This window comes from Phocoena sinus, chromosome 5, assembly GCF_008692025.1.
Source record: "Phocoena sinus isolate mPhoSin1 chromosome 5, mPhoSin1.pri, whole genome shotgun sequence".
NCBI classification, from domain to species: domain Eukaryota; kingdom Metazoa; phylum Chordata; class Mammalia; order Artiodactyla; family Phocoenidae; genus Phocoena; species Phocoena sinus.
The window spans coordinates 131866687-131892060 of NC_045767.1; the positions used below are offsets into that span (position 1 = coordinate 131866687).

The 25374-nt window shown below is 41.5% G+C and overlaps 1 protein-coding gene across 8 annotated transcripts in view; it reads right to left on the bottom strand.

Annotated features, from left to right (window-relative positions):
* The window catches only part of HERC3 (HECT and RLD domain containing E3 ubiquitin protein ligase 3), a 138239-nt gene that overhangs the window by 44573 nt on the left and 68292 nt on the right, over positions 1–25374 (bottom strand). For 5 of the 8 annotated variants that reach the window (XR_004349898.1, XM_032631841.1, XM_032631845.1 and 2 more), the window contains 7 exons: positions 11406–11429; positions 11225–11314; positions 9872–10042; positions 7918–8061; positions 6614–6780; positions 3177–3243; positions 1393–1475 (listed from right to left, as the gene is read on the bottom strand). Coding sequence is in view for 5 of the 8 variants with exons in the window: in XM_032631841.1 (XP_032487732.1) it covers positions 1393–1475; positions 3177–3243; positions 6614–6780; positions 7918–8061; positions 9872–10042; positions 11225–11314; positions 11406–11429 (746 nt within the window). In the remaining 3 variants the exon portion in view is untranslated. Of the gene's footprint in view, positions 1–1392; positions 1476–3176; positions 3244–6531; positions 6781–7917; positions 10043–11224; positions 11315–11405; positions 11430–15651; positions 15850–25374 lie in introns of those variants that run through there. The other 3 variants (XR_004349899.1, XM_032631844.1, XR_004349901.1) reach the window with 3 other exon arrangements.

A 25374-nucleotide genomic window follows, 5' to 3' on the forward strand; every position in this document is an offset into this window, starting at 1 on the left:
TAGAGCCCGTGCTCCGCAACGAGAAGCCACCGCAGTGAGAAGCCCGCGCTCTGCAACAAAGAGTAGCCCCCGCTCGTCGCAACTAGAGAAAGCCCACGCGCAGCAACAAAGACCCAATGCAGCCAAAAATAAATAAATAAATTGATTAAAAAAAAAAAATGACATGACTCTCTAGTACCATCTGTATATAATGAGACACTAGCTCCTGCTGATTACATAAACACGTAGCCGGCTCCGTATCCCTGCTAGCTTCACTTTGGCCCTTACCACCCTGCCCTTGAGCTACCTCAACAGCCTCGTAATGGGCCTCTCCACACGTGGCTGACTTCCATATGGCCACCAGTCATCACTCAAACGGAGATCAACCATGTCCCACTGCAAACCCATTCCAGGTCTTGACTAGCTCCACCCCAATACCACTGTGCCCACCCTCCAGCCGTACCCTAAGCCCCGCCCCACAAATACTCTTCATTCTCTGGCATGTGTTAAATTGGAGAGTCTGACTCATGTTATTCCCTGTGCCTAAAATGTTTTCCCTCTTCAGTGTCTGGTCAGTGTTATGGCCTCTCCTCCTGGTTCCCTGGCGCTTGGCCTATCACTTTCCTATCACATGCACCATAATCTCCTGCAATCACTCATTACACTGCCCCTTCCCAGCTGCCTTGAGATAAAAGTTACTTATTTCCTGTACTCGGCAACACGCCTGGCGTACAGCAGACACTCAGTGCTTGTAAACTGAACTGCTTAACATGCAGATGGCCAACAACCTCACTCATCATTTAATTCAAAAGCAAACAAAATTGAATTTTTTTCTCCTCCAAAGGGATAACACAGAGAAAAACCACCCTGAAAAACCAGATAGACTTGGATTAATTTTCATGAGGCAGAAAGAATTTAACTTAAAACCTGTATTACAAATTCTTCAGCAATAAAACCACCATAATCGTAAGCATCTTTACAGCATTCGCTTATTCAACATATTTTTTTGGAGCATTTTTATGCCACTCGCTCTGCTGGATACTGGAAACTTTGTGCTAAATGCTGGGAGTTCATTCATTCCAAAGTGTTCTCCTATAAATTACCTCACTTTAGTCTCACAACCATTCCATGAGGGAGGCAGGACAGTTATTATAACCCCCATTTGACAGATGAGAAACTGAGATCAGAGTGTTTACGTGATTTGCTCAGGGTCAAAGCCAGTAAGACAGAGATGTAAAACTACAACAGTTATCTCCTGAACCCAGGTCTGCTGCTTCCTCTACTTTTAAACCCCTAAAGTTGCCTTAACACCCTCACTCCCTCTGAAGAAGGGATGAAAATTTAACTTCAGTCTTGGTCTTAAAAGTGCAGAGAAATGAAGTAACGTGTGCACGGTCCAGGATCAGGACTCACCTGTTCTCCTTGCACACAGCCACTCTGTCTCCCCCAGGTATCAGCTGCTTCTGTTCAATCACGCCATAGCTTTCTCGACAAATCTGTATTTAAGGGAGGAAGAAAGAAACATTTCAATTTTGTAGACCACTTATCTTTCTAGACCCCAAATGACTGAGAGAAGCTTTAGGAACAAACGTAGCTTAATGACTACTTATTGCCACAGAACATTCTCAGGAGGAGAAAGGGAACCTGAGTCAGAGAACACTGGCACCTTAAAAAGATATCTTTTTATTTTTCTTCATTACTGTTTTTTTTTAACATCTTTATTGGAGTATAATTGCTTTACAATGTTGTGTTAGTGTCTGCTGTATAACAAAGCGAATCAGCTATACATATACCTATATCCCCATATCCCCTCCCTCTTGCGTCTCCCTCCCACCCTCCCTATCCTACCCCTCTAGCTGGTCACAAAGCACCGAGCTGATCGCCCTGTGCTATGCAGCTGCTTCCCACTAGCTATCTATTTTACGTTTGGTAGTGTATATATGCCAAGACATGGAGTTGCCAATAAATGCAATCAAAGAGAAAATGACATGAACTCTAGAAATTATATGTATAGGAGTAAAGAGGAATAATGCTTCAGTAATTTTCTTAATTGTATAGATTAATCATTCATTCATTTATTCAACACATTTATTGAACTCCTGTAACATTCAAGACACTCTGACTACCATATGACCCACCAATTCTACTCCTGAGTATATACCTGAGAAAAACAAAAACAGTAATTCGAAAAAATACATGCACCCCAATGTTTACAGCAACATTATTTACAATAGCCAAGATATGGAAGCAACCTAAGTGTCCATCAAAAGATGAATGGGTAAATAAGATGTGACACATGTACACAATGGAATACTACTCGGCCATAAAAAAGAAGGAAATTGTGCCATTTGCAGCAACATGGATGAACTTGGAGGGTTTTATGCTAAATGAAATAAGTCAGACTGAGAAAGACAAATACTGTACGATGTCACGTGTACATAGAATCTAAAAAACACAACAAACTAGTAAATATAACGAAAGAGAAGCAGACTCACAGATTTAGAGAACAAACTAGTGGTTTACCAGTGGGGAGAGGGAAGGGGGCAGGGACAGTACAGCGGTAGGGGACTAAGGCGTACAAACTATTAGGTATAAAATAAGCTACAAAGACATACTGTACAACATGAGGAATACAGCAAATATTTTATAATAACTATAAATGGAGTATAACCTTTAAAAATTGTGAATCGCTATATTGTACACCTGTAACTGATATAATATTGTACAGCAACTATAATTTGATTTTAAAAAAGACACTAAAGGGACTTCCCTGGTGGCGCAGTGGCTAAGCATCCGCCTGCCAATGCAGGGAACACAGGTTCGAGCCCTGGTCCGGGAAGATCCCACATGCTGCGGAGCAGCTAAGCCCGTGTGCCACAACTACTTGAGCCCATGTGCCTAAAGCCCGTGCTCCGCAACAAGAGAAGCCACCGCAATGAGAAGCCTGTACACCGCAACGAAGAGCGGCCCCCGCTCGCCGCAGCTAGAGAAAGCCTGCACACAGCAACAAAGACCCAATGCAGCCAATAAACAAATAAAATTTAAAAAATAAAAAAAGACACTATGACTACAATAATTTGGTTCAGAGAAGTCGCTGAATTTGTTCTTTGATTTGGAGAAAAATTAATGTTAATTGTGACTTGTAAGCATGATGAAAGAGACAGCTACAATCAAGAGTAAACTGTGGAAATCCTTACCGTGAAGTTGAGGCAGAAAGTCTCCTCAACATCTTCCCCAGGGTAATCTAGAAGTTCTTGAAGACTCCTAATCACAGATTGACAGAGAAAGGAAATGAGGCAAATCAGACATGGCAATAGTGTTTCTATCTCAGTCACATGCCCACCAGACTGTCTGCAAGGAAACGCTAGCAAAGAAGATTCTAGAATGAACATAAATCCAGACTGACAGAAAATCATGTTAACTGTCTCTTGAAAAGAAATACGGCAGTTGACTTGTAAGACACTCATTAATCATTCTCTATTCCTACTGACAAATCTTACTGAATTTATGAAGAAATTCTGATGGAGTCATATCTGACACATGGGTTAACTCTGGTATTCCTCAGAAGTAGATACATGAGGAGATGGTCTTGCAGCGGTCCTACAGACTTGCTTTAGCCATAGGCATTAGTAGAAAAATCCTCTTACCATAAAAAAAAAAAAGCTACTAAGTCACTGTATCCACTTAGGAATCTTAATGGCATACTTGTTAATGCAAGGGGCTCTGTATGGTAAAGAACCACCATATTAAAGAACACCGAAACATGTTTCTGCCAACAATGATCATATAGTATACTCTCACGAGAATACGTTCTTATTACTAGACCTCATTCACACTTTCTTCTTTAGTGATCGCGGAGTCTGGCAGTTCCAGAAAGAAAAAATTGCCCAGAAAGAAAATTCTTAGTGTGGAATTTAAATGTTTCCAGTTAACCAGCCAAGAAGATTACTTGAAATGTATCATTCTCAGCCAGGTTGGCAAAGAAAATAGCACACATTTCTGTCACTCTCAGTTACCAAAAAAAGCAACCCTGCCTGGGTCTCCTCTGTCATTTTTTTATATTCCTTCTAAATTTTCTTTTCCTCTCTCTGTGCACCCTCTCCCCACATCCTTTATGATTTCTCTGTATTGGTGTCCTATACTGGTGGTGTGACAGTCTCATTTCCAGAGGGCACCTTAGAGACCACCCTTCCTCTATCTCCATCTTAAAATCAGTCTTCTTTCTCCATAAAAAAGGGATGTTCTGGGCTTCCCTGGTGGCGCAGTGGTCGAGGGTCTGCCGGCCGATGCAGGAGACACGGGTTCGTGCCCCAGTCTGGGAGGATCCCACATGCCGTGGAGCGGCTGGGCCCGTGAGCCATGGCCGCTGAGCCTGCACGTCCGGAGCCTGTGCTCCGCAACGGGAGAGGCCACAACAGTGAGAGGCCCGCGTGCCACATAAAAAAAAAAAAAAAAAGGGATGTTCCTTCCTGTTGAAGTCAAAAGAATTGTACTGTTTAGAGAAAGTCACAGATATGGTCTTTTTATATACTTCGCCTTATGCTACCTAAAATCAATACAGAGGAACTCAGAATAAAAGGAGTTTTTAAGAGCCAGAAAGAATAATAACATAAAAACATGGCTCCACTACGCTGGAAAACCGTCTGGAGGTTCCTCAAAAGGCTAAACACAGAGTTACCACTTGCCCTAGCAATTCCATTCCCAGGTACATACCCAAGAAAAATGAAAACTTACATCAACACAAAAAGTCTGTAAGAAAATCCACAGCAGCACTATTAGTAACAGCCGGAAGGTAGGAGAAAGCCAACATCCATCAACTGATGAATAGATGAACAAAACGTGGCATATATCCACATAACGAAATATGAGTTGGCAGTAAAAAGAAATAAAATACTGACACAAGCTGCAACCTAGATGAACCTTGAAAACGCACTGTGTGAAAGAAGCCAGTCACAAAAAAACACACGTGGTACGATTCTGTTTATGTGACATAGCCAGAAGAGGCCATCAATAGAGACAGAGAGTAGCTCAGTGGTTGCCCAGGGCTTGGGGGACGAGGAAGTTGGGGATGTCGCCTGAGGAGTCCCAGGTTTCTTTCTCAGGTGATGAAAATATTCTAAAATTGATTGTAATAAAGGCTGTACAACTCTGAATATACTAAAAGTCACTGAATTATATACTTCAGCTGGGTGAATTGTGTGGTATGCAAATTATATCTCAAACTACTTTCTTCAAAAGGCTCTGTGGGCTTCCCTGGTGGCGCAGTGGTTGAGAGTCCGCCTGCCGATGCAGGGGACGCAGGTTCGTGCCCCGGTCCGGGAAGATCCCACATGCCGGGGAGCGGCTGGGCCCATGAGCCATGGCCGCTGAGCCTGCGGGTCCAGAGCCTGTGCTCCGCAACGGGAGAGGCCACAGCAGTGAGAGGCCCATGTACCGCAAAAAAAAAAAAAAAAAAAAAAAAGCCTCTGTGACGTAACAGAAAATGCGTATATTGGTCTCTGTCCCCAGTTCCCGGCACAGGGCTCCCAAAACCCTAAGTGATGAGAGGGTTAGGAGCATCTTTTGTTCTAATGGGGTGATTCTGGGTGGGCTCCTGGGTGGGGGCTGGTCACCCGAAGGACCCAGCCGTGATCTTCAGCTCCACGCCCCCCATTCTCCAGAGAGGGGAGAGGGGCTGGAAATGAAGGTCATAATTGATCACCCCGTAAGGAAGCCTCCTTAAAATCCCAACAGTAGGGGGTTCAGGGAGCTTCCAGGTTGGTGAACACATCCACACACGGGGAGGGCAGTGCACCCCAACTCCATGGGGTCAGAAGCTCCTACTACACTCAGGACCCCTCCAGGCCTCACCCTCTGTATCTCTTCAACTGGCCGTTCATCTGTATCCTTTATCGTAAACCCTGAATAAACTGGTAAACCTAAGTGCTTCCCTGAATTCTCCGGGCCGCTCTAGGAAATTAATCGGACCCGAGGAGGGGTCTCGAGAACCTCTGATTTGTAACCAGATCAGACAGAAGTTGTGGGTAACCTGGGGACCTACTGCTTGCGAGTGGCACCCGAAGTGGGTGAGAGTAGTCTGGAGGGACTGAGCACTGAGCTTGTGGGATCCAATGCCATCTCTAGGTAGACGGTGTCAGAACTGAGGTGAATCGTAGGACACCAGCTGGCGTCGTGGAGAATTACTTGGTGGCAGGGGGAAACCGCCACACGTTTGGTGGCCAGAAGTGCTGTGCATGTGGCTGCAGTGTGACAGTCAAGGTGACACAGAAGAGAGAAACAGAAGGACAGGGAGACCTGTAGGTTTTTGCAAAATACAGACTCCCTTTTCAATACTTTCTCCCCTGTACTTATGGACCATGACAAAGCTCGAAGTCCTAATTTTTTGTTCAGGATAAGAAAAGCAGACAGCTGGATTCCTGGGCAGCTACGACTTCCCTTTTCCCCTTTCTCCTTCTGCCCCTAGAGTGACACAGGCACTGCTTCAAGCCAGGAGCTGTGGAGCCACATCTTAAGACAAAGCATACACAGCACAGTCTAATGATAAACTCTTAACTTGTACACGTGGTGTTGTCAACCTTTGGTCCCAGCGCCAGAGCAGTTCTCCACACCGGGCTCCCGTCTTCCAGCTCCGTACCTTCCTTCCGTGGGTGACAGCTCCTTCAAGTCTTCCAGGCCAGGCTTCACGTTCAGTAGCTTCTTATAGAGAGCCAACGGGAAGTGCAGGTCCACCACGGTGGAGTTGTAGATGGCGAGTCCACAGGTTATGCCAATCAAGTGAAACCAGTTGTGCTCTACAAAACACTTTCACCACATGCGCAAATGTGTTAAAAAGAAAAGCAGGGACTTCCCCGGTGGGCCAGTGGTTAAGAATCCGCCTTGCCATGCAGGGAACGTGGGTTTGATCCGCGGTAGGGGAACTAAGATCCCACATGCCACAGGGCAACTAAGCCCGCGTGCCGCAACTACAGAGCCCACGTGCTCTGGAGCCCGCACGCCGCAACTGAGACTCGACACAGCCAAAAGTAAATAAACATTTAAAAAAAAAAAAAGAAAAGAAAAGCAGTGTTTGCAGCCCTCAAAACAATCTGCCATTTACCTTAAAATATTTTCAGTACGAAAGAATGAAGATCTCGTTAATATTTAGTTACCTTCTGAAGCAGACAAGTACCCCTAACAAAAGTTCAGCTGTCGCCCAAAGATGCAATGCTGTAAGTTAAGCGTTTACAGCTCATCCGTGATGCAGAGCACAGCTTACCCTCATTTAGAGCAATGCTGTCCAACAGAACTTTCTGCAATGATGGAAACATTCTATTCTGTGCTGTCCCAGATGGCAGCCACTAACTACATGTGTCTACTGAGGACTTGAACAGTGGTTAGTACAACTGAGGGAACAACTTTAGTATTACTTACTTAAATAAAATTTAAACTTAAATAGCTACAGGAGGCTAATGGCTACCTTTCAAGACAGTGCGGATCTAGGGAGAAAAGTCTGGTAGAAAAAGAGCTAAACTACAGTCTGCTTGAAATAAGAATGCCTTTTAAAACTTTGCTCTCCGACTGAATTTTCAAAAAGTGTGAGTATGTGTATATCTGTACGAGTGTTCATACACGTACTGTCACTGTTATTAAAGTAAGATATATTTGACAACTACTTTTTATATGTCATAAAACCAATTTCTTTATCATCCCCTACTCTTTCTACCCTCCGAGGATTACAAAACTTGGAGCTTACCTACTAGAAATGGAAATGGGGCTAATGGGTGACAGAACACACTATGACATCTTAGCAACGGGTGAAACATGAAGACGGGGAACGTGACGACAATCACGTTAAATGATTACCTCTGTTATGCTCCCCTCTGTAAACACCAGAAGGCTAGGGATTGGTCTGACAGTTTAATTCAATCCATCTGTTGAAAGGTGACGTCACTAACTTACCGTATCTGAAAACCACAAGAGATTTGAATCCTGATAGTAGGTAAACATTCCATAGATGGGATTCAACAATTCTTTTAATAGTAAAAGAAAGAACTCCTTTGTGACACCACCAGCATCCACTGCTTCTTCACCATCAAAAATGACCTTGAAATAATGAAAGCAGAATCAGTATTTCAGGGAAATCACTAGCATTTTATGTTTGTCTTTTTTGTTGTTGTTGTTTTTTTTTAGCAAATTATTTCCAAAGTCAGGACAAAGAAAGGAAGATGTAACAAGAGAGTACACTGACGCAATGAAAACTGCAAAGTGTATCTGCTGATTATTAACAAGGCACTTATAAACACACAAAATTTTACCAGGCACTTCATGGGATACAGAGAAAGTCAGAAGTTTACCATATGTCCACAGAAAGTTTACCATCGATTTGGGGCAGGGAGGGAAACATAAAAGAACCAATTCGAGAATACATTTTATTTTCAAAGAGTCAGATACACTGAGAGGTAAATGTTCTGGCACGTAGAGAAAAGCAGTGACTAACTTGAATAAAGGAAGAAATCTCTCTCAGCGGAGTTCTTGAACTAACTGATGCATGTGAAAGGGAGGAGAGCGTGCTGAGCAGACACAGACCTGGGCTCTGGGAGGGGCTAGAGACCCATCACAACAACAGCTACAGCAAACCAAAGGACGAGATTTATTGAGACTCTTCTACATGCCAGCCAGCACTTAAACTCTATTAACCTAATCCTCAGAACAGTCTTACGCACTGGAATTCCTATTATCATCCCCATTTTACTGGTAAGGGCTCAGGTACAGGACTAAAAACAGCATTTAAGAAAGCTTATCCTGGGAACTTCCCTGGTGGTCCACTGGTTAAGACTCCGCGCTTCCAACGCTGGGGCCACGGGTCTGATCAGGGGACAGGGAACTAAGATCCCGCGTGCTGCATGGCACGGCCAAAAAGAAAAAAAAACCAGCAAGCTTATCCCGGTGCCTGTGGTCAAGGTTGCCTAGAGCAGGAGAGTAAAGGTCTCCGATTATATGGATGCCAGCAGAAGACTTAAACATGCTACCAAGCATGAACTGTCCCACCTGAATTACTGATTGAAAACAAGGGGCAAAGAAAGTGCCCTCTCTTTGCAATATCAAAAACCTAACCCAGAAGTTCTAGGGAGAACTCCCAGGCAGACTGATGGGACTAATACTACTTACTGGAAATTTTTAAAAGGGTGACAGTATCATGGAGACCATCAGTTTCTTGCCTATTACATTTCAGAGGCTGGAGTTTACAACAGGATTGGAAATAGAGTTAGGAAAGTCTTCTGAAGGGAAAGGTAAATCACTTAAAACTTCAGGAATTCACTTAAAACTTCAGTAATTCACTAAATATTTACCGACCAGCTACTGCGTACCAAGCATTGTGCTAAGCCCTGGGAATACACTAAGCGGTGACACAAACATGCCTAATCTATGAGGAAAGACAATTTCTTAATTTAATCATTTCCCAAGTACTGAGAGGACCTATCCTAACAGGCCACCAGCTGCCCAGACAATTTCACTACCTTTCCGTTCTTTTTTTTTTTTTACCTTCTTTCTCTCTTAAATCTTTGACATCCAAAGATTCCTAGATGCTGGCTTGGTGGTTTTACCTAGTTGAAGCTTTAGCAGTGCTGTTGTTCGCTTGGTTTTGGTAGAGCTGGAGCAGGTAAACTGAAGAGAGCAGACAAAAAAGGCCCTATATTCCCCTCACGTAATCCACTGGCATTTTTATCTGATGTCACGTTGAGATGTTCTCTTTGGTGACTGGACAGAAGGAAGTGAGTAAATTCTTGTAAAATGAATGAAAGAAAGAATGAATGGCTGTACTCCACGATTTTAATAAAATCTCTGCTGCTTCGTCAACACTGTGTAAAGAAAACCCAGGAAGGGGTTTAGAGGTATATACGGAAGGACTCACTCTGAGAGGCTTTTTTAAATCAATATCAGAATGAATGCTCAGCTCTCTCAGGGCATCTCCAACAAGGCTGCTCCTGCGAACATGAAGGACCAGGAAGGGGCTTCTGGCCAGCAGAGGCTCCAAGGTGAGAAGCATGAAGACATTCTGCAGGTTGGCTCCGTTGACCGCCACCTGGAACAGCACATGCAAGAGCGCAGTTACCACTCAGAGTGCACCTGTGAGAGGGGACGGCAGCCAGCCCTGCCTTTGGACCAGGGGTAGGTCGGGGCCAGGCTGACTGCAGCTCCATTTTGGTCTTTATTTTCCTCCTAACTTTTCCAGTAGATTTTCTCAGTTACTCCTGTTTACAAAACACACAAATCTTTCTAATCTGAGCCCAAAGAGATTAACTGAAACACTTTATATAAACCATATGATCCATAACTCATTCGAAAATAATTTAAGCTGACGAAGACTGAAATAATATCTTCGTAGAAGAAAGTGATGATGGACAGTGGGTAGAAACTATGACTTTCAAAGTGGCAGGAAAAGAAGCCTAACAACCCCTTGCTAAAACTGGTGTTTATTCTTTGAAAAATGTCCATTTTCTCTGGAAAACCTTTAAATTGTCAATATCATGGATATATCACTGTGAAAACATATATATATAGAGAGAGAGAAAGATATATAGATAAGAGCTAGAGAGAGACAGACAGATGGGGAAAGGGAGAGGGAGATGAATGAAGTTATATATCCACCAACAATGGGAATTGGTAGATTTGGATTGCTAATTCACAGATGTCTTTTTAGGCTTGTCAAAACCAATTATATTTTACAATAAAAATGGGTGTCTAAAATAAATTAAACAAATCTCTATAACTTGAGCTTTCAGTCAATAAAGACCTGCCAAGCTCCATTTAATTATCTATCAGGGGTCAGCAAACAATGGCCCAAGGACCGAATCCAGCCTGCTGCCGGCTTTTGTACAGCTCTTGAGCTAACAGTAGTTTTTACATTTTTAAATTGTTTTTAAAAAATCAGAAGAAAAATATTTCACTACATGTGAAAATTATATAAAATTCAAATTTCATGCTACGACAGAGCTGAATACCTGAGACAACTGTATGGCCCACAAAGACACGTATTTACTATGTGGTCCTTTAGGAAGACACTTGCCACCCCTGTTTGTGTAGATGTGCATTCACGTATATGTGTTATATTCAATGTAAAATTGCTGAAAATTTTTCTAACAGTTCTAAAAGTTACAATGGAACTTCATCCAAACCAACTTTCTCCTATTAGGAAAAATTACAACTGAATGTATAAGATGAAAGAAACCCATAAGAAGAGGAAGTAAGGTTTAAAATACGTTGCCTGCATCTGTAGTTCAGCATCGGTCTGTAACATCTTGGTCTTGGCTTGGGCATCGAAGATGAAAGGGTAGGAACAAAGTGTTATAGCATCCTAGGATAAAACATATTATTGGCAATATTATAGTAGCCCACAGAGAATACTGCTGGAAAAACACATAAATAAATTTTACAGAGTCATTTACCTGCATTATAGATGGTCTAGCCTTCTGTGTAAAGAAACATAAAAAGTCTCTTAGTTGGATTACAAAACTTGAACTGTCTACCTCCCACAAATAACAAAACAAAAAACAAAGCAGATAACCTATCTGACCATTTGGCCATGGAACTAACACCATTTGAACAGCTGACTGGAGTTTTGATGGAACAGACTAGTTGTTTTGATGAATACAGACTGAGAAGAACACGAAAAACAGTTTAAAAAAAATTGTAAAGGACCTTTACAAACCATTTCACTAACCCCATAATTCACAGTATTAATAGAACTCTCATTTATAAGAAATCTAATTCCCAAACAGGAGCTTTACAACCATGACTTCAGAGGTTAATTTTGTCAGGTAAAGTGGATAATGCAAATTTCATTTGTCAACATGTTAAGTCTCCCTTTTACACACACACACACACACACACACACACACACACACACACACACAGAGTTCATCTTGGGAGAAACCAAATATTTAGAAAGCTGTCCCTGAGGGGCTTCCCTGGTGGCACAATAGTTAAGAATCCACCTGCCAAGGCAGAGGACACGGGTTCGAGCCCTGGTCCGGGAAGATCCCACATGCCGCGGAGCAACTAAGCCCGTGTGCCACAACTACTGAGCCTGCGCTCTAGAGCCCGCAAGCCACAACTGAGCCCGCGTGCTGCAACTACTGAAGCCTGCCTGCCTAGAGCCCGTGCTCCGCAACGAGAAGCCACCGCAATGAGAAGCCCGCACACCACAACGAAGAGTAGCCCCTGCCCGCCGCAACTAGAGAAAGCCCACGCAGCAACGAAGACCCAACACAGCCAAAAATAAATTAAAAAAAAAAAGATATTTAGAAAGCTGTCCCTGACTAGGCACTTAGACCAATGCCTGGCCTACAGAAGACACTCCATCAATATGTGAATAAATCTGAATAAACTTTTGAGGAAGGGAATAACAGTACAGACATACCTCGTTTTATTGTGTTTCACAGATACTGCTTTTTTAAACATTTTATTTTTTTTACATTATTTTTTTTTTCTTTTTTTTTTTTTTTTTTGCGGTGTGTGGGCCTCTCACTGTTGTGGTCTCTCCCGTTGCGGAGCACAGGCTCTGGACGTACAGGCTCAGCGACCACAGCTCACGAGCCCAGCCACTCCGCGGCATGTGGGATCTTCCCGGACCGGTGCACGAACCCGTGTCCCCTGCATCAGCAGGCGGACTCTCAACCGCTGTGCCACCAGGGGAGCCCTACATTATTTATTTAATTTTTATTGGAGTGTAATTGCTTTACAATGTTGTGTTAGTTTCTGCTGTACAGCGAAGTGAATCAGTTATGTGTATACCTATATGCCCCCCTCCCTCTTGGACCTCCCTCCCACCCCATCCCACCCCTCTAGGTCATCAGAGCACCGACCTGAGCTCCCTGTGCTATACAGCAGGTTCCCACTAGCTATCTGTTTTACACATGGTAGTTAGTATATTTATGTCAAACCTAATCTCCCAATTCATCCTACCCTCCCCCCACTTCCCACAAATTGAATTTTGTGGCAACCCTGAGTCTCTCAAGACTATGGGCGTCATATTTCCAACAGCATTTGCTCACTTCATGTCTCTGTGTCACATTTTGGTAATTCTAACAATATTTCAAAGTTTCTCATTCTTATTTGTCATGGTGACCTGTGATCAGTGATCTTTGATGTTACCACTGCAAAAAGATTGCAACTGGCTGAAGGCTAAAATGACAGCTAACATATTTTAGCAATAAAGTATTTTTTAATTAAGGTTTGTACATTTTTTTTTAAACATAATACTATTGCACACTTAATAGACTACAGTACAATATAAACATAACTTTTGTATGCACTGGGAAACCAAAAAATTTGTGTGACTTGCTTTATTGTGATATTCGCTTTATTGCAGTGGTCTTGAACCAAATCCACAATTTCTCCAAGGTATGCCTATAAATAAATACAACCACAAACATATCTAAGAGGTATGCTAGTTTCGTTTATCAGGAGAAAAAAGGAACTCTCTCCTGAAAGGTTTTGTTAAGTTAATGAATAATGTTTGCTACATAACCTAACAGAAAGAAACAAAAAAAATCAACGGTATAGATCATGTTGACCTGTAGCAGTGTTTCTCAAACAGAAAACCATGGATTTATTCCCAGAGATCTGAAAGTGCACTATGAATTTTTTAAATTTTGTGTTTTTTTTTTTTTTAACGATAGCCTAAACAAAATAAAAACACATTCTGAATGACCTCTTTATAATGATGTGTTACCATATAATTTGCATTTATTTTAATGATTGCACTGGTGCCATGTTATACTGAATTGTCCAAGGGTAATAAGAAAGAAGAAAAGCAGTCTTCCTTTGTAAGTGATGCATTTGTGTCCAGGAAAAGGCCACTGCAGTGCTGGCTCTCTGCATGAATGAAGGTTTAATAGCAGCTGAAAGGACAAAAGAGAGCTGAGTCACCCCTGGGTGTATAGAACAAGCTGCAGAACTCAAGTCCCCAGGCCTGGCAGCCCGCAGTCCTGATCACAATGCAAGTGGGGTTTGGCTTCAGTAACGCATTTGCTCATCACGTTAAATCCATGAGGCTAATTTGTGTTTTACTGATTTTAGAGTTTTGTTAATATCTAATCTGTAAATTTGCTTTGGTTTTATAACATTTAAATGCTATATGAATAAGAAGTGTATATCTACCTCCTTTTGTATTTGTGTATATTTCAATGAAATCATTGAAAAGCAGTTTTAATTAAAATTCCCCTTGTTTATTCTTTAGAAACATGTTCCTTCAGGGATCTTGGAACGTTTCCCTAGCCTGAGAAACACTAATCAGAGAAAGGATTCCAGTCCAGGGAGACAAGGTATGGAAGCCTGCACACAGAACCCAGAGGGACTTGATTCATTCTCATGCCTACTTCTCTAATTATTTTGAATTTTGGGATTGAAATCACTAAAATAAACACACACACACCATAAAACAGCACTAGGTACCTACAACGGGTACAAGTATCTCTTGGAATAAGTGTGTTGGGAAAGTGTGTTTAAAACTGGTGCCAATATTCAGAATTTTCTAACCTCCCTCTCAGAAGAGATTTTATTCTAAGCATTATTCGCCTATTCTCAAGGCAAAAGAAAGATCTTTACCATGTGCTGTTGGTCTCTAAAGCAAGATAAAGTTTTGAACACTTCAAATTAAAAGTGACTATGGGAGAAGTGAAAACAGTTACTATAAAAACAGTTGTTGGCTTTACAGCATTGGCAGTATACAGTCGGCCCTCCTTATCCACGATTCCACATCTGGAGATTCAACCAACCTCAGCTGGAAAATATGCAGGGGAAAAAAAAAGACAATTCCAGAAGGTTCCAGAAATCAAAACTTGAATTTGCCACACACCGGCAACTATTTACATAGCATTTACACTGCATTATGTAATATAAGTAATCGAGAGATGATTTAAAGTCTATGAAACAACCTAAGTGCCCATCGTCAGATGAATGGATAAAGAAGGTGTGGTACACATACACAATGGAATATTACTCAGCCTTAAAAAGAAACGAAATTGAGTTATTTGTAATGAGGTGGATAGACCTAGAGTCTGTCATACAGAGTGAAGTAAGTCAGAAAGAAAAAGACAAATACTGTATGCTAACACATATATATGGAATTTAAGAAAAAAAAAGGATGTCATGAAGAACCTAGGGGTGGGACGGGAATAGAGACGCAGACCTACTGGAGAACGGACTTGAGGATATGGGGAGGGGGAAGGGTGAGCTTTGACAGGGCGAGAGAGAGTCATGGACATACACACACTAACAAACGTAGTAAGGTAGATAGCTAGTGGGAAGCAGCCGCGTGGCACAGGGATATTAGCTCGGTGCTTTGTGACAGCCTGGAGGGGCGGGATAGGGAGAGTGGGAGGGAGGGAGACGCAAGAGGGAGGACATATGGGAACATATGTATACGTATAACTGATTCACTTTGTTATAGAGCAGAAATTAACACACCATTGTAAAGCAATTGTACCCCAATAAAGATGTTAAAAAAAAAATTTTTAAAAAAAGTCTATGGCAGGATGTGCTTAGGTTATATGCAAATAGTACAACATTTTATATGAGGGACTTGAGCATGGTATGGGGATGGGGGCTCCTGGAACCAATCCGCTACTGATACTGAGGGACAACTATATCTAGTATTTTTACTTTTTTATAAATTTATATATTATTTACTTATTTGTTATTTTTGGCTGCGTTGGGTCTTCGTTGCTGCGTGCGGGCTCTCCCTAGTTGCGGTGAGCAGGGGCTACACTTCGTTGCAGTGTGCAGGCTCCTCATTGCAGTGGCTTCTCTTGTTGTGGAGCACAGGCTCTACGCACGCAGGCTTCAGTAGTTGCGGCTCGTGGGCTCAGTAGTTGTGGCACACAGACCCTAGAGCATGCAGGTGTCAGTAGTTGTGGCGCGTGGGCTCAGTAGTTGTGGCTCGCGGGCTCTAGAGCATAGGCTCAGTAGTTGTGGTGCACGGGCTTAGTTGCTCCGCAGCATGTGATATCTTCCCGGACCGGGGCTCGAACCCATGTCCCCTGCATTGGCAGGTGGACTCTCAACCACTGCGCCACCAGGGAAGCCCAAGTCTATGAGTTTTTGTATTTGAAATATAATAATTTCACTGATTTTTATTTTGCAGATGCTGAACATTTTAGAAATGGTATTAGTGCTGGCATTTCCATACTATGTGAACGAAATACTGAAACAGCAGTACTACGATTCTGCTTCCTGACTGCTCTCCCTAACCTAGAAGGATGTATATGAACTGGTAAGATATGTGATCCCCTCCTGAGAGGCTGTTTGTCCTGGGCCATCCATTCCCCAAAAGTGAGTCTCACAACCTATAACTAGCAAAGTACACACATGGATCACATTTCAAGTGTTCCTGCTTGAAATGGGGCTGCCCTGTAACCTTCGTTCATGTTTTTTAAGTATATGACAGAGAAGCAATGAATAAGTACATGGTACAGAACTAGAGGACTGGGGAATTGGGAATATCTTTTTCTTTTCTTTTCTTTCTTTCAACTCCAAGTCAACAGTTCCTAAATGTGGCTGTGACTGGGGCCAAGAGGCATCACACAAACACCAAGGAGGAAACCCAGGAGCCCCTGCCTTCGGGTCTGCCTGACACCACAGGCCCCTGTACCCTCCGTGGGCAAGTCTGGCTCCCAGCGTCGCTGAATGCTGAGGTACACACAGATGCCTCATCTCACCACGCACAATACTGCTACCCGGAACCAAACACTGCCCCGGACGACACAGACAGCCGATGCCAGGTTCACTCCAGTCTTTGTTTTTGAAGCATTTTCTTTTTGTTTTCTCTGTTTTTTTTCTAAATTAAGTTTTATTGCAGTATGGTTGCTTTACAATGAAGCATTTTCTTTGTATCACTCACTTTCCCACTTGTGAGGCCCCCTATGGGGCCCACAAAGTCACTCATTCTGTGTGCTATTTGTTTTGCAAGTGTAGATGATGGCTGTGAATAAACGGAAATAAATAAGCCACTACCACCTCTTCTTTAAAATAAGCTGAGGGAGACCTTCAAGATGGCGGAGGAGTAAGACGCGGAGATCACCTTCCTCCCCACAGATACATCAGAAATACATCTACACGTGAAAAAGCTCCTACAGAAAACCTACTGAACGCTGGCAGAAGACCTCAGACCTCCCAAAAGGCAAGAAACTCCCCACGTACCTGGCCGTGCGGCTGACAGGGTCTTGGTGCTCTGGACAGGTGTCAGGTCTGTGCCTCTGAGGTGGGAGAGCCAAGTTCAGGATACTCGTCCATAAGAAACCTCCCAGCTCCATGTAATACCAAACGGCAAAAATCTCCCAGAGATCCCCATCTCAACACCAGCACCCAGCTTCACTCAACGACCAGCAAGCTACAGTGCTGGAAACCCTATGCCAAACAACTAGCAAGACAGGAACACAATCCCACCCATTAGCACACAGGCTGCCTAAAATCATAATAAGTCCACAGACACCCCAAAACACACCACCAGACGTGGACCTGCCCACCAGAAAAACAAGATCCAGCCTCATCCACCAGAACACAGGCACTAGTCCCCTGCACCAGGAAGCCTACACAACCCACTGAACCAACCTTAGCCACTGGGGACAGACACCAAAAACAATGGGAACTACGAACCTGCAGCCTGTGAAAAGGAGACTCCAAACACAGTAAGTTTAGCAAAATGAGAAGACAGAGAAACACACAGCAGATGAAGGAGCAACATAAGAACCTACCAGACCAAACAAACGAAGAGGAAATAGGCAGTCTACCTGAAAAAGAATTCAGAGTAATGATAGTAAAGATGATCCAAAGTCTTAGAAACAGAATGTAGAAAATACAAGAAACGTTTAACAAGGACCTACAAGAACTAAGGAGCAAACAAACACTGATGAACAACACAATAAATGAAATTAAAAATTCTCTAGAAGGAATCAATAGCAGAATAACTGAGGCAGAAGAACAGATAAGTGACCTGGAAGATAAAATAGTGGAAGTAACTACCGCAGAGCAGAATAAAGAAAAAGAATGAAAAGAATTGAGGACAGTCTCAGAGACCTCTGGTTCAACATTAAACACACCAACATTTGAATTACAGGGGTTCCAGAAGAAGAAGAGAAAAACAAAGGGACTGAGAAAATATCTGAAGAGATTAGAGTTGAAAACTTCCCTAATATGGCAAAGGAAATAGTCAATCAAGTCTAGGAAGCACAGAGAGTCCCATACAGAACAAATCCAAGCAGAAACACACCAAGACACATTAATCAAACTGTCAAAAATTAAATACAAAGAAAACATATTAAAAGCAGCAAGGGAAAAACAACAAATAACACACAAGGGAATCCCCATAAGATAAACAGCTGATCTTTAAGCAGAAACTCTGCAAGCCAGAAGGGAGTGGCAGGACATATTTAAAGCGATGAAAGGGAATAACCTACAACCAAGATTACTCTACCCCGCAAGGATCTCATTCAGATTCAACGGAGAAATTAAAACCTTTACAGGGCTTCCCTGGTGGCACAGTGGTTGAGAGTCCGCCTGCCGATGCAGAGGACACGGGTTCGTGCCCAGGACCAGGAAGATCCCACATGCTGCGGAGAGGTTGGGCCCGTGAGCCATGGCCGCTGAGCCTGCGCATCCAGAGCCTGTGCTCCTCAACGGGAGAGGCCACAACAGTGAGAGGCCCGCGTGCCGCAAAAAAAAAAAAAAAAAAAAAAAAAAACCTTTACAGACAAGCAAAAGCTAAGAGAATTCAGCACCACCAAACGAGCTTTACAACAAATGCTAAAGGAATTTCTCTAGGCGGGAAACACAACAGAAGGAAAAGACCTACAATAACAAACCAAAAACACTTAAGAAAATGGTTATAGGTACATACATATCGATAATTACCTTAAGTGTAAATGGATTAAATGCTCCAACCAAAAGACACAGGCTGGCTAAATGGATACAAAAACAAGATCCATATACATGCTGTCTACAAGAGACCCACTTCAGACCTAGGGATACATACAGACTGAAAGTGAGGGGATGGAAAAAGATATTCCATGGATATGAAAATCAAAAGAAAGCTGGAGTAGCAATTGTCGTATCAGACAAAACAGACTTTAAAATAAAGACTATTAAAAGAGACAAAGAAGGATACTACATGATCAAGGGATCAGTCCAAGAAGATATAACAAGTGTAAATATTTATGAACCCAACATAGAGCACCTCAAAACATAAGGCAAATGCTAACAGCCATAAAAAGGGAAATTGACAATAATACAATCATAGCAGGGGACTTTAACACCCCACTTTCCAAGGACAGATCATCCAAAATGAAAAGAAAAAAGGAAACACAAGCTTTACATGATACATTAAACAAGATGGATTTAATTGATATTTATAGGACATTCCACCCAAACACAACAGAATACACCTTCCTCTCAAGTGTTCATGGAACATTTTCCAGGATAGATCATATCTTGGGTCACAAATGAAGCCTTAGAAAATTTAAGAAAATTGAAATCATATGAAGCATCTTTTCTAACCACAACGCTATGAGACTAGATACCAATTACAGGAAAAAATCTGTAAAAAAAACAAACACATGGAGGCTAAAAAATACACTACTTAATAACCAAGAGATCACTGAAGAAATCAAAAAGGAAATCAAAAAATATCTAGGAAAAAATAACGATGAAAACACAACAACCCAAAACCTATGGGATATAGCAAAAAGCTGTTTCAAGAGGGAAGTTCATAGCAATACAGCCCTACCTTAAGAAACAAGAAACATCTCAAATGAACAAGCTAACCTTACATCTAAAGCAATTACAGAAAGAAGCACCAAAAAACCCCCCAAAGTTAGCAGAAGGAAAGAAATCATAAAGATCAGTTCAGAAATAAATGAAAAAGAAATGAAGGAAACAATAGCAACAATCAATAAAACTAAAAGCTGGTTCTTTGAGAAGATAAACAAAATTGATAAACCATTAGCCAGACTCAAGAAAAAAAGGGAGAAGACTCAAATCAATAGACTTAGAAATGAAAAAGGAGAAGTAACAACTGACACTGCAGAAATACAAAAGATCATGAGAGATTACTACAAGCAACACTATGCCTATAAAATGGACAACCTGGAAGAAATGGACAAATGCTTAGAAAAGCACAACTTTCAGAGACTGAACCAGGAAGAAATAGAAAATATAAACAGGCCAATCACAAGCACTGAAATTGAGACTGTGACTAAAATTCTTCCAACAAACAAAAGCCCAGGACCAGGTGGCTTCACAGGAGAATTCTATCAAATTTTAGAAAAGAGCTAACACCTATCCTTTGCAAACTCTTCCAAAACATAGCAGAGGGAGGAACACTCCCAATCTCATTCTACGAGGCCACCATCACCCTGATACCAAAACTAGACAAATATGTCACAAAGAAAGAAAACTACAGGCCAATATCACTCATGAACATAGATGCAAAAATCCTCAACAAAATACTAGCAAACAGAATCCAACAGCACATTGAAAGGATCACACACCATGATCAAGTGGGGTTTATTCCAGGAACGCAAGGATTCTTCAATGTACGCAAAACAATCAACGTGATACACCATATTAACAAACTGAAGGAGAAAAACCATATGATCATCTCAATAGATGCAGAGAAAGCTTCTGACAAAATTCAACACCCATTTATGATAAAAACCCTGCAGAAAGTAGGCAAAGAGGGAACTTTCCTGAACATAATAAAGTCCATGTATGACAAACCCACAGGCAACATCCTCCTCAATGGTGAAAAACTGAAAGCATTTCCACTAAGATCAGGAACAAGACACGGTTGTCCACTCTCACCACTCTTATTCAATATAGTTTTGGAAGTTTTAGCCACAGCAATCAGAGAAGAAAAAGAAAGAAAAGGAATCCAAATCGGAAAAGAAGAAGTAAAGCTGTCACTGTTTGCAGATGTCATGATACTATACATGGAGAAGACTAAAGATGCTACCAGAAAACTACTGAGGCTAATCAATGAATTTGGTAAAGTAGCATGATACAAAATTAATGCACGAAAATCTCTTGCATTCCTATACAGTAATGATGAAAAATCTGAAAGCAAAATTAAGGAAACACTCCCATTTACCATTGCAACAAAAAGAATAAAATACCTAGGAATAAACCTACCTAAGGAGACAAAAGACCTGCATGCAGAATACTATAAGACACTGATGAAAGAAACTAAAGAGGACACAAACAGATGGGGAGATATACCATGTTCTCAGATTGGAAGAATCAACATTGTGAGAATGGCTATACTACCCAAAGCAATCTACAGATTCAATGGAATCCCTATCAAACTACCAATGGCATTTTTCACAGAACTAGAACAAAAAATTTCACAATTTGTATGGAAACACAAAAGACCCTGAATATCCAAAGCAATCTTGAGAAAGAAAAACGGAGCTGGAGCAGGCTCCAGTCAGGCTCCCTGACTTCAAACTATACTACAAAGCTACAGTAATCAAGACAGTATGGTACTGGCACAAAAACAGAAATATAGATGAATGGAACAGGATGTAAAGCCTACAGATGAACCCACACACATATGGTCATCTTATTTTTGAAAAAGGAGGCAAGAATATATAATGGAGAAAAGACAGACTCTTCAATAAGTGGTGCTGGGAAAACTGGACAGCTACATGGAAAAGAAGGAAATTAGAACACTCCCTAACACCATACACAAAAATAAACTCAAAATGGATTAAAGACCTAAATGTAAGGCCAGACACTATAAAACTCTTAGAGGAAAACACAGGCAGAACACTCCATGACATAAATCACAGCAAGATCCTTTTTGACCCACCTCCTAGAGAAATGGAAATTAAAACCAAAATAAACAAATGGGACCTAATGAAATTTAAAAGCTTTTGCATAGCAAAGCAAACCATAAACAAGATGAAAAGACAACCCTCAGAATGGGAGAAAATATTTGCAAATGAAGTAACTGACAAAGGATTAATTTCCAAAATACAAATGCAGCTCATGCAGCTCAATGTCAAAAAAACAAACAACCCAATCCAAAAATGGGCACAAAACCTAAACAGACATTTCCTGAAAGAAGATATACTGACTGCCAACAAACACGTGAAAGGATGCTCAACATCACTAATCATTAGAGAAATGCAATTCAAAACTACAATGAGGTATCACCTCATACCGGTCAGAATGGCCATCATCAAAAAATCTACAAACAATAAATGCTGGAGAGTGTGTGGAGAAAAAGGAACTCTCTTTCACTGTTGGTGGGAACATAAATTGATACAGCCACTATGCAGAACAGTTTGGAGGTTCCTTAAAAAACTAAAAATAGAACTACCATAGGACCCAGCAATCCCACTACTGGGCATATACCCTGAGTAAACCATAATTCAAAAAGAGTCATGTACCACAATGTTCATTACAATAGCCAGGACATGGAAGCACATAAGTGTCCATCGATGGATGAATGGATAAAGAAGATGTGGTACATATATACAATGGAATATTACTCAGCCATAAAAAGAAACAAAACTGAGTTATTTGTAGTGAGGTGAATGGACCAAGAGTCTGTCATACAGAGTGAAGTAAGTCATAAAGGGAAAAACAAATATCACATGCTAACACATATATATGGAATCTAAAATAAAATGGTTCTGAAGAACCTAGTGGCAGGACAGGACTAAAGAGTCAGACATAGAGAATGGACTTGAGGATACGGGAAGGGGGCAGGGTAAGCTGGGACGAAGTGAGAGAGTGGCATGGACATATATACACTACCATATGTAAAATAGATAGCTAGTGGGAAGCAGCCACATAGCACAGGGAGATCAGCTCGGTGCTTTGTGACCACCTAGAGGGGTGGGATAGGGAGAGTGGGAGGGAGATGCAAGAGGGAGGAGATATGGGGACATATGTATATGTATAGCTGATTCACTTTGTTAAACAGCAGAAACTAACACACCATTGTAAAGCAATTATACTCCAGTAAAGATGTTAAAAAATAATAATAAAATAAAATAAGCAAAAAGCAGCCACTTTAGAATGTTGCTTTTATACACCATAGCCCTTTGCCCATACCTATTATGTCCCTTTGTAATTCCTTTTGCACTACACTGAACACCCCACAGAGGCAGCCACCATGTCCTGTACGTGTCCGCATCCCCAGCGGTAGCTGGCATATGACATACATTAGGTGCCCAAGACTGCTTACTGAAAAACAGTTATTAGGGCTTACGATATGCCAGGTACTAACTAGGTACTCTGACAAGTAAAAGGCCTTTCCATAGTTTCTCCCATTTACTTCTCACAGTACTGTTATAATTCACATTTATAAATGAGGATGCTAGGCTTATAGAAATTAAGTAACTTGCCTAAGGTCACATAGGTAGTAGGCCAGAGTTGAGACTTGAACCCAGTTCTTTTTGACTAAAGCACATGCTCGGAACTGTATGCTATACTGCCTCGGCTACTGCCAAGGCAAAACATTTAACACATAAAAACTCATATAGCGTGAGACAGACAGACAGACAGACACACACACAGGAACATTATTCATCCATAAAAAAGAAGGCAATCCTGCCATTTGCAACAACATGGGTGAAAACTAAAGGGCATTTTACACTAAGTGAAATAAGCCAGAGAGAGACAAACACTGTATGGTATCATTTATATGTGAAATCTAAAAAAAAACAAGAAAGCCAATCTCACAGAAACAGAATAACGGTTTCCAGGGGCTAGGGTGGGAACAGGGGAGGAGATGGGGAGATATAGCTCAAAGGGTACAATCTTTTCAGTTATAAGTAAGCTCTAAGGAGCTAAAGCACAGCATGGTGACTATAGTTAATAACACAGTATTAAATACTGGGAACTTGATGAGAGCACATCTTAAGCATCTGAAAGCACCCAAAAGAGAAGTTAACTATGTGAGGTAATGGACGTGTTAATTAACTTGATGTTTGTAATCATTTCACGCTGTATATCAAATCATCATATCGTACACTTTAAATATATACAACAATGTCGATTATCCCTCAGTCAAGCTGGGGGAAAATGCACTCATTGTTCATTACTATGATTTAAAAGTGGTTAAGCTCAGAAATAAACCCATGCGTATATGGCCAATTAATTTATGTAAAGGAGGCAACATCACACAATGGGAAAAGGACAGTCTCTTCAATAAATGGTGTTGAGAAAACTGGACGGGCACATACAAAAGGATAAAACTGGAAATTAACTCAAAATGGATTAAAGACCTGAATGTAAGACCTAAAATCATAAAACTCATAGAAGAAAACGTAGGTAGTAAGCAACTTGACATCAGTCTTGGCAATGATTTTTTGGATCCAACTTCAAAATCAAAGGCAACAAAAGCAAAAATAAACAAATGGAACTACATCAAACTAAAAAGCTTCTGCAGAGCAAAGGAAACCAATCAACAAAATGAAAAGGCAGCCTACAGAATGGGAGAGGTATTTGCAAACAATATCTCTGATAAGGGGTTAATGTCCAAAATATACAAAGAACTCATACAACTCAATATCAAAACAAGAACAAAAACAAAAAAAAACACCAACCCAATTAAAAAATGGGCAGAGGACTTCAATAGACATTTTTCCAAAGAGGACATACAGATGGCCAACAGGCACATGAAAAGATGCTCAACATCATTAATCAGGGAAATGCAAGTCAAAACCACAGTGAGGTTTCACCTCACACCTGTCAGAATGTCTATTATCAAAAAGACAAAAAATAACAAGGGTGGGCAAGGATGTGGAGAAACGGGAACCCTTGTGCGCTGTTGGTGGGAATTTAAACTGGTGCAGCCAGTATGGAAAACTGTATGGAGGTTCCTCAAAAAATTGAAAATAGAACTACCACATGATCCAGCAGTTCCACTTCTGGGTATTTATCCAAGGAATACAAAAACACAAATTCGAAAAGATTTATGTACCCCCATATCCATAGCAGCCTTATTTACATTAGCCAAGATATGGAAACAACCGAAGCGTCCACAGATGGATGAAGGGATAAAGAAGATGGGGTATACACACACACAGTGGAACAGTACTCCTGTAACCGAGAAGGACCCTATGGGGCCTTCCCAGGACGGACCCCTCCCCCACACCCTCTGCCGTAGCTCCTCTCTGAAGGACCTAGATAACAGTACCTGATGCGCATTTCCTGAGTTGTCTTGCAGATACTAAAACCACAACCAAATGGAAAAAACTACCTACCTGATGACCAGGAGCGCACAGCCGCCAGACCTACTGGAGCCTGAGAATTGATAATGTGACACTACCCCGTTACCTCACCATCAACCAACCAGAGACTTGTGCACAGGCAGATTACATACTCCGCGACTTCCCTCCCTCACCT